At 41.1% G+C, this 15,663-nt stretch overlaps 2 protein-coding genes and 2 non-coding genes across 4 annotated transcripts; 2 read left to right on the top strand and 2 right to left on the bottom strand.

The window, feature by feature from the left end:
• The first annotated feature begins 1,943 nt into the window (after window positions 1–1,943).
• Window positions 1,944–2,158, top strand: LOC115391175 (small nucleolar RNA U3). Its single transcript, XR_003931736.1, has one exon. It is a non-coding gene; the product is annotated as a small nucleolar RNA U3 (small nucleolar RNA).
• A 2,397-nt stretch (window positions 2,159–4,555) lies between these two features.
• LOC115391169 (small nucleolar RNA U3) lies at window positions 4,556–4,772 on the top strand. The gene has a single exon (XR_003931731.1). It is a non-coding gene; the product is annotated as a small nucleolar RNA U3 (small nucleolar RNA).
• A 1,616-nt stretch (window positions 4,773–6,388) lies between these two features.
• nsmce1 (NSE1 component of SMC5/6 complex) lies at window positions 6,389–11,220 on the bottom strand. Its single transcript, XM_030093821.1, has 8 exons — window positions 11,162–11,220; window positions 9,850–9,982; window positions 9,560–9,681; window positions 9,258–9,335; window positions 8,814–8,960; window positions 7,890–8,006; window positions 6,826–6,952; window positions 6,389–6,633 (listed from the first exon to the last, which is right to left on the bottom strand). Exons 2-8 carry the CDS (start codon window positions 9,968–9,970, stop codon window positions 6,599–6,601), a joined length of 747 nt encoding a protein of 248 aa, XP_029949681.1. The 5' UTR covers window positions 9,971–9,982; window positions 11,162–11,220; the 3' UTR covers window positions 6,389–6,598.
• Window positions 11,221–13,039: 1,819 nt separating this feature from the next.
• Window positions 13,040–14,029, bottom strand: LOC115389804 (trace amine-associated receptor 13c-like). Its single transcript, XM_030093378.1, has one exon. The coding sequence runs from the start codon at window positions 14,027–14,029 to the stop codon at window positions 13,040–13,042; it is 990 nt and encodes a 329-aa protein (XP_029949238.1).
• Between the last annotated feature and the right edge of the window lie 1,634 nt (window positions 14,030–15,663).

The following is a 15,663-nucleotide window of genomic DNA, read 5'->3' as shown; positions in this document are numbered from 1 at the left end:
GGTAAGGTTAAGGTTAAGGTTAAGGTTAAGGTTAAGGTTAAATCAATTTTCATGGATGTCTGAGCATTTTCACATGCGTTAATATTTTAAAATCATTGTGTGAATTCTGCCGTTAGGAAGTACTTTTGAAATTTGTCTCAACTGGACCTCACTCTTTACTCAACAAACAGCAACCCCGTTTAAATTACATAAACACATGAAACACTCTGACATTATGAAGCATTAAATTTCTGCAAATCATTCTGGGTCATTTCAGTTTGAACTGTGATAACAGAGTTTCCCCTACATACACTTTACTTGGGCGGGCCGCCCAAGTAGATTGACACCCGCCCAAGAAGATGAATGAAAAAAAAAAAACGCGCGGTCTGTCTCTCACACTGGGTGTCAGGCTCGCGCACCCCCGTGTACTCTGATCTCTGGACACATAGCATGGAAGCATGCTAGTTTAGCTGCTACCGGCTACAGGCTAACAGCCTGCAGGCTGCAGATTAATGCTGGTCGACCGTCCCGGACAGTAAAACTTATAATCAGCTCGATTGGCTGATTTTTCCTGCAGAAGCTCCTCATGCTGTTTTATTGAGCAGGCTGTATGTTCTGGTGTTGTGTTTGTTTATATGACGCTGCGTGTGCAGCTCCGAGTCCTGCTCCGTGTCTTCTTCTCTATTTTGGAGTTGCTGTGTCAGAGTGACAGCGCCATCTGAAGGCCTGGCGGGTGAACTACATCGTTTTGAGTCCTTGTTATGTTGCGTGGATGTAGATATTTCCTGAAGCGATGCTGTATGGACAGGAAACTGAGAAGGAGATTGTAAACAAATAAGTTGGGCTCATTTGTAATTCAGGGACAGGTAGACGTCCAGTTGTGTTCCATTCTCAGCTTTTCAAAACACCACATCACACTGGAATCATCTGGAACCACGGAACATTAATAATTTTCTATAGTCTTCCAGTCATCGGATTTTCCCTAAAGCCCACAGAGAAGACATTTACATTACCAGCAGAGTTCTGTCGGATTTGGACGTCTGTTGCTGTGAAAGTTAGGATACATAGATATGTTTTGTACCCTAATCTTGATAAATGTAATAGCATTTCATGAAAATTGACCCCATTTAATGAGAAATAAAATAATAATAACGTTTGCACCACCTGAGCCCACAGTAAGCTGTCATAAATTTAATACAGTACAATAAAAAGCTGTGATTAAATGCCCCCCCCAAGTAGATAATTATCATCCATTTATCGTTATCGAGGTGAACTGCTTAATATTATCGTGATATTGATTTGAGGCTATATCGCCCAGCTCTAGTAAGTGATTTAAACCATAATGCATAAGAGCACAATGTGAATAATTTCAGTTAATTTTCTTGTGCTCTTTTGCATTATGGTTATGCAAGTTTTTTTTCTCTTTTAGATCAAAACTGAACTGAGGAACAGGCTGCAATGGGAGCATCTTGCTGCATGCATGCGCATCAGCATAAATGGACCTGACCCCCGATCCTTTCCTTACTGAAAGGCATTGGAGATCTTTTTTACTAAACCAAGAAAAATACACTGCTCTGACACAAACGGTCAGCTTTGCAACTAGCTTTGCAAGTGGCTTTAAATGGCTATTTTTCCTTCATTTTTTTTTATTTCACTTTTCTTTTGGTTCTGTTTATGTTAAAGCAGGCTTAAAATGTATCTAGAATAAATAATACATGGTTCATAAACCAGTTTGACTAGGCTATTGTGAATGCACTTATCAAAGACCGCAACGTCCTCCTACACCGCCCGGCCCACCACCACAAGTAATTCTCAACCTAGGGGAAACACTGGTGATAATGAATGGGGCGTTTGTCGAGCGGGCTGTGTTTGTGTTGTTCGAGTTTGTATGTTGTACTTTGACAGACCAGTGATGGGAAAGACTGTCCCATTCAAGGCCACTGCTGTTTGGACTGAATGAAGTCAAGACTATACTTTCAGGGATCATTTCTATAGTTCTTGACTTGAGAAATGTGTTTCTAAAGTGTCTGGTCTCGCTACTCCCGATGATGAGATGTAATATTCCCTCTGAGCATATGAAGACGGCAGAGAGTATGGCTCAGTTCATATGCTCTCTGCTACTGATGATTGTTCTTTGCCTCCAAGTGGAGCATTGAGGAGGGAGTATGTTCCGAGTGGTAACAGAACTATTCTGATGTCATGATAAAGCAAGAGATTGAACGTTGTCGTAGTAGCTCACTGCAGGTCCCTCAAAGTAGTAGTTCTCACTAAATTTTCAGATGTCCAATTCAATGGTTGTTGAACATGTCATTCTATTCAGAATGATCAAAACTGATGCTAGTCATGTGGTGGAATGAAAAGTTCGCTTTAAAAACAGTAATACTCACTCCTAGCATTTGTTTTGATGTCTCCTACAGGATACTCCTGCAGCAACAAGATATCAAGCCAACAACTCCCAAGTTCTGGCTGCACGCCGGCAGGCTGTGGAGGTGCCTGGGGTCCCAGAGCTCCTGGCCCTTTGGGCCTGGCCCCTGAGTGGTGTAATTCAATACTGCAAGGCTCCCTCAAAATGTGATTAACCGCTATTCAGAGTGCTAGGCATCCCCTACTAGGTCTCTTCATTTCTGATAGTGGAGGGTGTTTGAGGCACATGTCCTTTCCCGTGCATTGACATGACGACAATGGAAAAGTTTTCTCCACAAGAAAGGTATATTGGGGTATATGTGGGGTTGCCAGTTTTTACAGTATGATTTACTGGCTGTGTCAGTTGGTCTCATACCGAGGGGGCGGAGCATTCTCCACGGGCCTTATGATAGTAATTTACCATTCAAACAATCTTCATGCTACCATCAAACAACACACTAATGCTCACTTTTATTGAACCAAGCAAACTATATGCTCAGAAAGCAGAATAAAGTCCCAACCAGTTCACAAACTTGTTCTGAAGGTCAAAATCAAATGCACACCACGCGCACGCACACACACCACACACACACCACACCCACACACACACACACACACACACACATACACGCACAGTCTTGTATTTCTATCCTTGTGGGGACCGTCCATTGACTCCATTCATGTCTAGCCCTAACCCGGACCTTACCCTACACCCTAACCCCACCACAACAAGCCTAACCTAAAGAAATGTTTTGCACTTTTACTTTTTTCAGTAACAACAACATGGTCAAGAAAACACTGTTTTCTCCTACTTAGGACTGGAAAAAGGTCCCCCACAAGGCACGTCTTCCACGTTTTGCTACCTTGTGGGGACATTGGCCCCGACAAGGATAGAAATACAAGAACACACACACACACACCACACACACACACACACACACCACACACACCAAATACACACAAATACACAAATACAAAGACGGCCTGGGCGGGTGTCAATCTCAGAGCATGCCTGTCCATGGTGCTGAAACGTATTTAAAAAAGTCACGAGCTAAATCTGGACCATCTTTGATACAGCTTAAATATAAAATGAACACAGCTGGTCTAAAATTACACAATCTATTCAGATAGATATAGACACAGCTATCTATATCTTTTGGAATTCACGTATATTAGAAAAAAATAGACTCGGCGTCTCTTATAGTTAATAGCAACACAAGGCACATTCAAATATCCAGGTGTTTAAGACCACAGCATTCTGATAAAGATGATATTTTTGAAGGTTTCACTGACTCACCAATGGCTCCGATGTTAGGTTTTGGGTAGTACCGCTAGCGGCTAGCATAGTGTTTAGCATACTGTTTAACTTCCCTCCAGAGAGTTCAGATCAAGTGCAAAAGAAAAAACTCGTTCATGCCGCACAGCCAATCAGCGCTGGCTTACAGCTCTGATGCATTCATGGACAGTCGTAATGTAAGAACTTGAAAATTGGAGCCCACAATCATATGCGTATACCTTCTCTCACACACTGCACATTTATTATAATAATTAATTTCTGATTAAATGTGAACACATCACATGAAACGGGGGCCCTATGACCTTGTGGGCCCTGCGGCGGACCGCCCCCTTGCCCCCATTCTGGCTCCGCTACAGGGCTGTTTATGATGTATTATGACCTTATATTATGACCTTTTGTAACTCTGGTTCTCAGAGTAGCATGAGTCAGATGTCCTCACCAGACAGTCCTTGTTGCTGGGTGAAGCAAGAAGATGCGCTTCTTGTGAGCGATGCTGCATGGTAGCATAAGCTATATAAGGGCAGGTGGGGTCCATCCTCAGCAGGGTGTCATGATCGTCAGCAATCAGGATTGGGGAAATGAGATAAACGCTTCTGAGGGATATGTAGGGGGTGTACCCCATACGAGGTATCTGATCATGCTGAACTGGGGTTTATGTGGTGTTAAGTTTATGTTCAGCAACCTAAAATTTTCTACTGGGGTAAATCAATCTTCATGGCTGTCTGAGCATTTTCACATGCATTATAATTTGAGATCATTGTGTGAATTCTGCTGTTGTGTTTGTGTTGTTCTAGTTTGTATGTTGTAGTTCTGACAGACCAGTGATGGGAAAGACTGTCCCATTCAAGGCCACTGCTGTTCGGACTGAAGGAAGTTAAGACTATACTTTCAGGGATCATTTCTATAGTTCTTGACTTGAGAAATGTGTTTCTAAAGTGTTTGGTCTCGCTACCCACGATGATGAGGTGTGATATTTCCTCCTGAGCATGAAGACAGCAGAGAGCATTGATTCAGTTCATATGCTCTCTGTCCTTGATGATTGCTCTTTGCTCTCCAAGTGGAGCATTGAGGGAGGGAATATGATCTGAGTGGTTGAGAGAGTTACCCTTGTAACAATCATGTTTTATCTCTTGAACTTCTCCACACTACCCCTGACATTACTGAAGAGAAGCATAATGTTGGGGAACTGTTCAGGGTGATGTGCACTGTCATCCTGAAGATACAAGAGCAGAACTCTTAATAAGTCTTCATTTGTTTCAACAAGAAAACAAATCTTAAAATTCAGGAACATGTGAGTCACATCATCAGATATATATATAAGGTGTTGTGAAAGCTTCAACTTCTTAAAAGTTATGATTTGATGTTTTTTTTTCACACAACGGAGGAAAACAAAGGTTTTGGATATTTTTTTTAAAGGTCACTCTATCCTTTTTGTAACATCTCTCAGACGATATAAAAGTAAATTAAAAGTAATGGGTCTTCAACTTAAATACAAAATACACTCATCCTCTGTTTACTGCTGGATATTGCTTATGATCCCAGAGTGGATAGGAGCAGGCTGTTCTCTGGGATGGCTTTTCTTCTTGTCCAACATAATGTGTAAATCACTGTAAAAATCCATGACTGTAAAATTGTTTTTTCCCCAAAATAAACAAAACCATATCCTAGCTGGGAACCAAAGCCCAGTTTCCCACATAACTGGTGAGAACTCTGCCACTGGACTGCAAGCAGCAACCATCATAAATTCTGACTAGGCTTTCCTTAGTCTGTCGCAGAAGCCGATAGAACCCACACACAAATAAATAAGTTAATCAATTAATAAATGTCCTGAGAAGCCGCTTCCTGCTCTCACTTCACAGATCCAGATACTTTTAAACCAGCTGTCACAGCTTCTTTTACAGCTTTTCACACCTTATACAAACTGTTCGAGCATTTTACTAAGGACCCTGTTGACAAACCCACTAAGTCACAGAGCTTAGTGGGAAACTCTGGGATTTCAACCACACATTGATTTGAGGAGCCGCTGACTTTTATATGTAACTTTATAGATTATGCAGTACTCTATAATCAATATATTCAATATCTTCAAGTGCTTCCAATGCACGAACAAATCAACTGAATAAACAAGGCAATTGTGTCATAGCAGGTCATAATCTACAAAAAACAAAACAGCAACGCACATCTGCCAACACTGGCCGAAGGAAAAGAGGGGGATTTTCTTGGGCGATGGTTGGTAAGCTCCACTCACAGCAAGCCCACCGCGATGTGAACAAAATCACTTTTAATGAGCTTTAAATCCACAGAGACACATGTACTGCAATGTATCTAACAAACTGACTCTCCAGAAAAAAAATTGCAAATTTGGAGAAGGGTAAGAGAAAGGGTTGAATATCAGGAGACTCCCACATAAATCGGGAGTGTTGCAGGAAACTGTGAATGCACATTTTTAGGGGCCGAGCAGTGACGGTGAGTAGGATCCAATGGGTGAATGTGGCATTTATCATTTTTCCTCTTTTGGTTTTTCACCTTGGCTACGCTTAAAATATAAAGCTCACAATCAGCAGCCTCCATAAAAGCTGTATTATCTCAGCAGAAGCCCTTCTTCTCAGAGTGCTGCTGACTGGAGGCTCCTGGATACTGTAAAATGGGAGGCAGAGCTTGAAGTCAGCAGGCAACACTGGAAAATTGCACTACTTGATAACCGTTGCATCAAGAGTTTATTATTTATAAAACAAAACAGCAAAAACATTTGTACATTTATACAGCCTTGTATGATGGAGAACTGAGGAGACGAACTGAACAACTGACACTATGTTTGCAAAGAAACAACAAAATGAAATTCTGTGAAAGTCAACATTAAAAAAAATATGAAATAAAAAAAACAAATATGATCAAAAAAAAAAGAAGTTGTTGAGGAGGTCATCTTTTGGACGAAGACTGATGCTGCGGGAATTCTGCAATGAAAAGAAAATCACAAAAATTATGAAGATTCAACGTTTCCTTTTATTCACAGTGGAATGAATGGTAAATCAGATCTTTTTTAAACATTAAAAGTATTCAGTTACAGTGTCAAATTGATACAGTTTAGCTTTAAATAAAAGTAACATATGAATTATTATATTAATAACCAATAAATTAATCAATACCTGGGATTTCATGGGGCCAAAAGTCATCACATGCTGGGCACCGAGGCTCCACTCTCCCTTTGAAGTATCTGGCCACACATGGGTTGTGGATTTTGATGCCACATGCGGGATTGTCACAAATTTGGCACTGAGGAAAAATTAAAATCAGACAAATCTGTGAGCTGACAATAAATCACATTCAAAACATTTATTTTCTACAACACAAGTTGGTAGGAGCTGGAGATAATAAACTTTATTTGTAAAGCACATTTCATATAATAAATGCAGTTCAAGGCACAATATGCATGTATAAACACTCTATAGCAGACAAAAGTACGAACTGCACTATTTACTGCAGCTGATTGCACTCAGTCAGAACCATAAAAATCAACATCTTTAGGAAACTTTAACAGTAAGGACATGTCAGAAGGCAGGTGAGATCATCACAAAGAGACAAAACAAATCATGATGATTGTAAACATTCAGATCTGTGTGCCATAAGTCCCCACTTTCCATTGAAAAAGCAATGCAAAATGGAAGAAATAAATACAATGAGAAAGCAGGATGTGATGCAGTACCTCTACTTCACTGAAGGGGGCAGTGCAGCTTTCAAAATGAAGAGGGAAGGTGGATCAATGGACTCTATGCACAACTTCACCACTTCCTGAACTTCAGGAGGCTCCTTGTTTCCTGTCTTTCATGATAGGATGAGCTGATTAATGCAGGTGTGTCTGACCTCTGTAACAACTTCAGACACACCTGCATTAATCAGCTCGTCCGATCATGATCATGAAAGACAGGAAACAAGGAGCCTCCTGAAGTTCAGGAAGTGGTTGAGATGTGCATAGACCCTATTTCCCTGAGTCTTTGGATTCTACATCTATCATCCATAGTCAAATTTACATTTAATATTAAGACTTGAAATGTTAAAGAAAAAAAAAAGCCTAAAGATTTTTATGGTCACAACAAAAAGATTCAATAGTCTTTTAAAATTACTAAAAATAAAAGTTTGCTTCACAGGAATTATAATGAAGACCAGTAATCACAGCTGATTATCTTCAAAGTAAAAGGAAGATGACATTTACCTGGAAAGCAAAGTTGTGACAGATGTGGCACATTTTGACCTGGTCCTGATACATCGCACGGATATAAGGCTCCATCTCGATGATACACCTGGTGGACAAGGTGTATTCCCCTTGATTCTATAGAGAAAAATGGTGTTAAAGTCCACACTGAAGAAATCCAAGAGAGGGAAACAAGTGGTGCTTATTATGTGAAACACAAAATATACCAATTCCAGATTCATCTGAACATCAGACTTCTGAAAGTCTTTTAATCTATTTTGTTAATGCAGAATAACTACTGTGCTGGAAATGTTCAATTTGTCTTCTTCAGTCAATACAGTTGAAGGAAGTGACACCAACATTACAAGAACACAGTCCTGACAGCCTTGTTCATTTCTACCATTTTGGAGTTAAAATCCTGTAAACACACAAAACATGTTTTACTCACATCCAACGATTCACAAAACTCAGTTTGGTTCTACTAATATGTGACTTTTGGCACTAATAAAAGTCTGCCAAAAGTCACATAGTTGCAGAATTATTTTGGGATTTGAAGAATATTTTTTTGTAATTGAAGAAATATGTTTCTTTGTATGTGTACAACATCTATCTGACACATGACGTATTTATTTTTTAGGTTTTTTTCTTATTTGCAAAACAAAATGCATTGGTTTGAGAACATTTTCAATTTGCAAACTACACTGATTTTGTTTGTGAATCACTGGGTGTGAGTAAAATGTGCGTTTGTGAAGTTTTGGCATGATTGGGAAGCTTTTCAAGTTTCACAAAGCTCTAAATATTCCAAATGAGATCCGTTTGCTTTATAGATGACCCAACTAAAGGATATATGTTCTAAAGTTGCTGAGACAAATATCTGTCAGTGTTTGAACTGCGTTTACAAATCAAACCTTGTGGTAGAATCGTCCTTAAATTGCTGGGTTTTACCTCACTGAGCCACTTGTCGCACACAAGTCGCTTCAGGAGCTGCTCCGTTTCAATCTTCTTCAGTTTTTTGGAGGTCATGGTGTCAGTGCAGTTCAGTATATCAGTGGAGGAGGCTTTACCATTCTCAGAGGATATGATCAGGTCCATCTGAATCGCAGCAGAGTTCAAAGTATTAACCTCTTTACAAACGAGTCTCTCAATACCATGAGTAATGCAGAAATAGTAAAGAATGCACAATATGGATGAGAGATGACTGCTTTAACTGATCAATAGTGACATGAACATGAAGATCGATTTATAGAATTCCCATTCAACATTTAAATGGCCTTTGTCTCCAGAGCATCGAGTGAAACTATGATGATGTTTCACGCCTTCATTTCTGGAGGAGCCATGTGTGGAAAAGTGTCTGTGAAGTTTCTATAATCTTTAAATACTGCGACTCACCGTTTTTCTGAACAGTTCCAGTTCATTGTCGGCGTAATCTGAAGACATCCTGGTGACGTCAGTTTCAGCCGTGTTCACCTGGACATCATTAAAGGGAAACAGGCGGGTTACAGTTTATCGTTACGCTAAAACATCTAAAAATATGGATAGAAATAAAGGATGCAGGTGATGGTGCTGACCGGATAAATCACAGTTTTTTTTCTAATTGTGCTCTACCTGATGATGCAAATTTGTGAAATAAAATCCTGATTCTACAAACACGAGGAGAGACCACTTTGACACTACATCCCAGAGATACTCACTAAAACATAATACTGGTTCCCGTCGTCTTCGGACATCCCTTTTCTTATCTGCATGAACAGAGGCTGCAGCTTTGAGTTGATGGTGTCGATGAAAGAATCCAGTCTGTCAGGCGAATGTTGGGCTGCAAGAGAATCACCGTGTTCACAAGCTCATCAGTCCTGGTTTAGATATTTTGTAGTCATTTTTTTTATTATTGGAAAATGAGGACAGAAAGGTGGACATTCAGTGGAATACATAAATACAAGTTTGGGTGCTCAAACCCTTGAAGACAATCTGCTCTACGACTCACTTTTATGTTCTTCACAGCACCGTCTATGCAGAGTCTTTGCTCCTTGACGGTCGATGACCCCAATGGTCATCATGGCCTGCAGAAATCTGCGGTGACTGTCTTCCATCCGCTGCTGAGACATGTTCCTGTTCTCCTGCACACACAGCAACAGTAGATAGATAGATAGATAGATAGATAAAACTTTATTAATCTCCCAAGGGAGAAATTCAGGTGTCCAGCAGCACACAAATCATTCACATGCAAATAATAAATAACAACAGTACAATAAATAAAAGTGCTCGTAGTGTACTTAGTTTGGCTCAGGCACATCTGTTATACAGCCTGATTGCCGAGGGGATGAACGACCTCTTGAAGCGCTCAGTTCTGCAGCGCAGTGACAGGAGCCTGTTACTCCGCTCACTCTTTTGAGCTGCAACTGTGTCGTGCAGTGGATGTTTGGAGTTCCTCAAGATACTCTGCATTAGAGCCCCCATCCTCCTCTCCAAGACTGCTCCAACAGAGTCCACCTTCCTCCTCATCACAGACACACACCTCCTGATCAGTCTGTCCAGCCGATTGCTGTCTCTTTTTGTCATACTGCTGCCCTAACAGACAACCCCAAAGAAAACAGCACTTGCAACAACAGACTGGTAGAAAATGTACAGCATGTCACCACACACGTCAAAGGACTTAAGTCTCCTCAGGAAAAACAGCCTGCTCTGACCTTTCTTATACAGGGCCCGAGCCTGCTCTGACCAATCCAGTTTGTGGTCAAGGTGCACACCCAAGTATTTATAGGTGTGAACAACCTCAATACTCTCTCCGTCGATGATGACAGGTTGATGAGAGGGCTTCCTGCCAAAGTCAATGATCATCTCCTTCGTCTTAGTGGTGTTTAGAATGAGACCATTGTCCCTGCTCCAGGTGGTGAATCCCGCGATGAGCTCCCTGTACTCTTTTTCATCCTTACCCTTCACACATGCGACAATTGCAGTGTCATCTGAATACTTCTGCACATGACACAGTGGCCGTTATTCATCACTCATGATTTCAAAACATGACTGTTGTCAGATTTGGAACTCTTAAAATCTAGAAATGGAAAAGCTACCTGAATGCTCATTCAAACAAAATATTAATGTTAACTAAAACATTTTTAAGCGATAATAATTCAACAGTTGGAACCACGTTACGTCTTTAGTCAGAGCGAGGCGTCACTTCAAACCAAACGCTTTTCTTGACTCTCTGTTCGGCTTCAGATCATTTCTAATGATAACGAACAGTATAAAACGAGTGTTTTGGAGAGAAAGAGTAAATAAAGTAGAATAAAGTCTACCTGCACTTGTTTTGCCGCGCCTTCCGCCTTGTGGAGGATTTCTTCTTCTGCTGCTGCCTTGAAGAGTCGCTGCAATGTCACAGCGCCCCCTGCTGCTCTGGAGGACCCAGAGCGCCAACACTGCCAAACTTACAGCGTTTGTGATAATCATGATTTGTTTTGTGTTATTGTGAAAATCTCATCAGTTTCCTCACATGTCAGTTTGCCTCTTTAAAGTTTTTTCATGTATATTCACTGTGAAATACTTGTTGTTGTAGTCACCCTCCTTGACCTGCATTTATTATATGAATGGATATGGGCTTGACAAATAAAGTTTATTATTTCAAGCTCCTATTGTGGAGAATAACTGCAATGAAAAGTATTTCAAATACAATACAAATCTGAAATATTTTCTTTCATTGTCAAAAAAAGGAGAGAATCCCATATCTGGCTTAAAAATCCACAACCCGTGTGCAGCCAGACACTTCAAAGGGAAACTAGAGCCACGGTGTCCAGCATGTGATGACTTTTAGCCCCACGAAATCCCAGGTATTGATTATTTTATTGTATATCAATATAATGTTTCAGTTAATATGATGTGTGTGTGTCTTTTTAAAAGAAAGTGCCACTAGAAAAATTACTGCCACTATTGTGGCCTAGACATCAGCTGACTTGACTTTCTTTCAGTAAGAATTATGTCCTGAAAGGATCTTTTTATTTTTCTAAACACAGATTTTATGGGTGGCAAAGTCTTTTCCACATTTTCACACTCTTTTTCGCACATCTCTCTAAATTTTGAACCCAGTCCAGAAGGAATACACTGTATTTCTTCATCAAGCATCTTATTTTGTTTTGTGAGGGAATAATTGTTGGCTCTGTTAGCCGAGATGCTGGATCCAACCAATATTGTCATAATGCGACCGTTTTTGATGTAATAAAGCCAATAATAACAGTAATTCTGATTGGACTCAGGATTTCCCAGTGACACCCTGAGGACCAGCCAAGTGAAGCTAAAAGGCCACATTTGGCCCTCGGGCCTTATGATGTTCTGGTCTGATGCAAAGCGCATCAATCTGCCACTGGAACTGAACACTGGAAAATAATTTAGATTTTGTAGTTCATTTCACTGTGAATAAAAGGAAACATTACACTTCCGCGAGCAGTGCCAGTCTCAGTTTAAAAGATGAGCTGCACTGAATTATATTTCTTTTCAGGTGTTCCCTGACATGCAGGGTTGTGCAGATATTTTCAAATAAACTCGATACAACAGTTGTCAAATTTATTGTCGTGCAGTTTTCAAATCATAAGAACCTGTTCTGAGCTCATACCCTCCATTAGAATTTTTTTTTTTAATGTTTGTGAGTAATATTCTCTCTGAAATCAGTAAATAAGGGTCAAATATATTCACATGAATACATAATAATAAAAAAGGCCCACTTGAGTACAAGAACCTCTCATTTTTGTCTGGATTACAGTAATATTTCAACAAAGACAGATGAAGATTGAAGAAAGGAATAATCAAAAGCCTTTAATAGTTCCATAGTTAGAAATAAGAGCAAGACCACATCAGCTTACATAAACATTTTTTTTAATGATCTTCAGGATGAAGTTGATCATGTTTCACCTTAACCAGCAGTAAAACTACTCTGAAGACATGGAGTGACTCGATTTAAAGAAGCTGAAACTTTCACAACGTCTTATATCTCATGACGTGACTCACAAGTTTCTGAATTTGAAGATTTGTTTTCTGACGACAGTTAAAACAAATCAAGACGATCACAAACTATTAAAAAATAAAACACGATACTTCACATCCGGTCACCATTACATGCCATTTAAGACATTTTAAGCTTCCTCCTCTCGTTCGGTCCGTTTCATGACAAACGCTTCACGGACACTTCAAAGTATGTTTGCCTGACAGGAGTTCTGCTCTCGTATCTTCAGGGTGACGATGAGCCACGTGGCTTTTCTGAACCACGGGTAGAAGAAAGCATATATCAGAGGGTTCAAGCAGGAATTAAAGTACAGCAGCCAGGACACGACGGTCCAGGACGAGCTGCTGTTTGAGATGTCCTGTCCTGCAAGAGAGGGATAGTAATACGGAAAGAAAGTCATCAGAAACACAAATATGACAATGCCTAGAGTCTTGGCTGCTTTCTTCTCAGACTTCTTTGCAGTCACCCTCACTGTCTGGGCTGTGCCAGCGATCTGCAGGTGCATGGAGCGGGCCTGAGACGCGGCCACGACGAAAACCCTCATGTAGAGCAGGATGATGACGGAGCAGGGCCCGATGAAGGTGAACACCAGGTCGACGGTTCCGGAGACGTAGGTGATCACCACCAGGCACTCCCCGTAGCAGGTGTTGTACCTGTCCGGCTGCCGGAGATGGTCCTTCAGGATCAGCCCGTTGTAGAGCAGGGAGCAGGCCCAGCACAGACACACACCCGCCGCCGCTCTGCCGCTGGTGATTTTGGAGGGGTACTGCAGAGGGTAGCAAATGGCGACGTAGCGATCGATGGATATCAGCACCATGTTTCCCACGGAGGCCGACGTGAGCGTGAAGCCGACGATGTAGGACAGAGCGCACATGAGGTCTCCCAGCAGCCAGCAGGTCTCTATGAAGCGCAGCGTCTCCACCGGCATCACCAGCAGCCCCACCAGCAGGTCGGAGACGGCCAGCGACAGCAGGAGCACGTTGGTGGGGCTGCGGAGCCGCCGGAAGTGGGAGATGGAGACTACGACCACGAGGTTGAGGAGGACGGTGAGCACGGTGACGCAGGAGAGCAGCGCGTAGAGGAGGACGGCCTCGGAGCGCGGGCGCATCAGGCCGCTGCAGGAGGCATTGGCGAGCTGCGGGTAGCAGAGCTCGGGGCCGGCCGGGCCGTCCATGGATCGGGACAGCGGCGAGGCCGAGTCCCAGCAGCTCTCTGACGCACTCCGGAATCATTCTCTTCATTTATGTCCGATCAGTCTCGTCTCCTCCTCCTCATCTAGAATTAACTTTTTTTTTTTTTCCTCCTCTGCTGCACCCCATCTCCCAAACCTGTCCCCTCCTCCTGTTTACAACTCCTGCCATCACCCTGCTGTGTGATGCATTACGGGAGTTTCTTACTCTCTCTGAACTTTGAGGAGTTCTAAATTCAGTAGTAGAAACAGTCATTCAACAGTATTTAAGTTTTCATTTTAAAACGTTCTGACTCGTTTCCCATGTTGTCAACAAATTAAAGCAATATTCCTGGACTCAGCTCAGGGATAATGTGCAGATTTTCATTGTTCATTTCATAAAAAAAATCATTCATTTCAATAGCTCTGATCTAAAATCATTTGCAACTTCATAGTCTAAATGTTATAACTTTTAAAACTATCTTATCTATTCAGGGAAAGCTGACGATTTTAAAATACATCAATGATTACTTAGCATCCCACTGGCATTCAAAAGGTTAAAACTGATCATTATTCACTGTTTGACTGGTGTTAAACAAACGAACCTCTACTATTGTTACTTGACATTTGATCAATTCTATATTACACAAGAGGGTGGAGTTTTTTAAATAGTATTCTATTCATATATTGAAAAAACCCAAAGCTGAATACCAACATTTGTTAAGAGACTGAAGAACAAACAAGTGCAAACAGCCAAAACGAAGGTCTGATCTGGATTAAATATGTATCCAAATGGAGAGAAAAGGGTCATAATAAATCCAACATAAAGCTGACTTTATGATCAGAAGGCCGATTTCTCTCATGCAGTCTCTACACTGACACTTGATTTGTATTAATAGTGACTCTGAACTATAAAGGACCGACAAGGTGATTGAACTCCAGAAATATTCGTTTTCTCTTGTTTTATTTCTTTGAAGAACTTTGGACCAGTTATCCACTTTCGTACAGCGAAGACAAAGTTTACTGAACTTTCCGGACTCCTTACTTTTTAGACACACGCGCATCGATGTGGAATATTGTTGCATCATGTGTTGTTCTTTAATGTGTTTATTAACACCTCTGACTGGAAGTCACTTGTGGGTTCATGTGTTATCAGACTTTAATCGGAGGCGTGGGCGCGTCCCCGAGGCCCCCCGACGCCACAGACATGTTTCCGGAGTGTTTATTTCAAATTTATTGCAAAAAATATGCAACAACGTTACTGCAAATCAAAATACTCTACCAGTTTGTAGAGGATTTTATGGAGTGTTTTGTGGGGTTTCTGTCAAACAACACACACAGGATTTATTCTAAATGCTTTATTACTCTAGCAAATTAAATAAGAACTTATAATACAAGGTGGCTGAGTCTTTGATTACAATATAGCCTATTATTAACAATATTTAAATACAGTATCCAATGTCAGAGTTTTAACTGCAGCATTTTACCTAATGATCCTCATCGTTATCCCAAATCTTCCGAGGCTTCGTTTTCATCCAAAACTCATCAAGTTCAAAAGGTGACGGAAAATGGTCGGGCTGTCACAACTTGTGCATGTCAGGACAACGGGGCGCTCAGTGTGGTTGCATCAACACAAACAA

Source organism: Salarias fasciatus, chromosome 6 (assembly GCF_902148845.1).
Source record: "Salarias fasciatus chromosome 6, fSalaFa1.1, whole genome shotgun sequence".
NCBI classification, from domain to species: domain Eukaryota; kingdom Metazoa; phylum Chordata; class Actinopteri; order Blenniiformes; family Blenniidae; genus Salarias; species Salarias fasciatus.
This window is presented reverse-complemented; position numbering and strand designations above follow the sequence as displayed.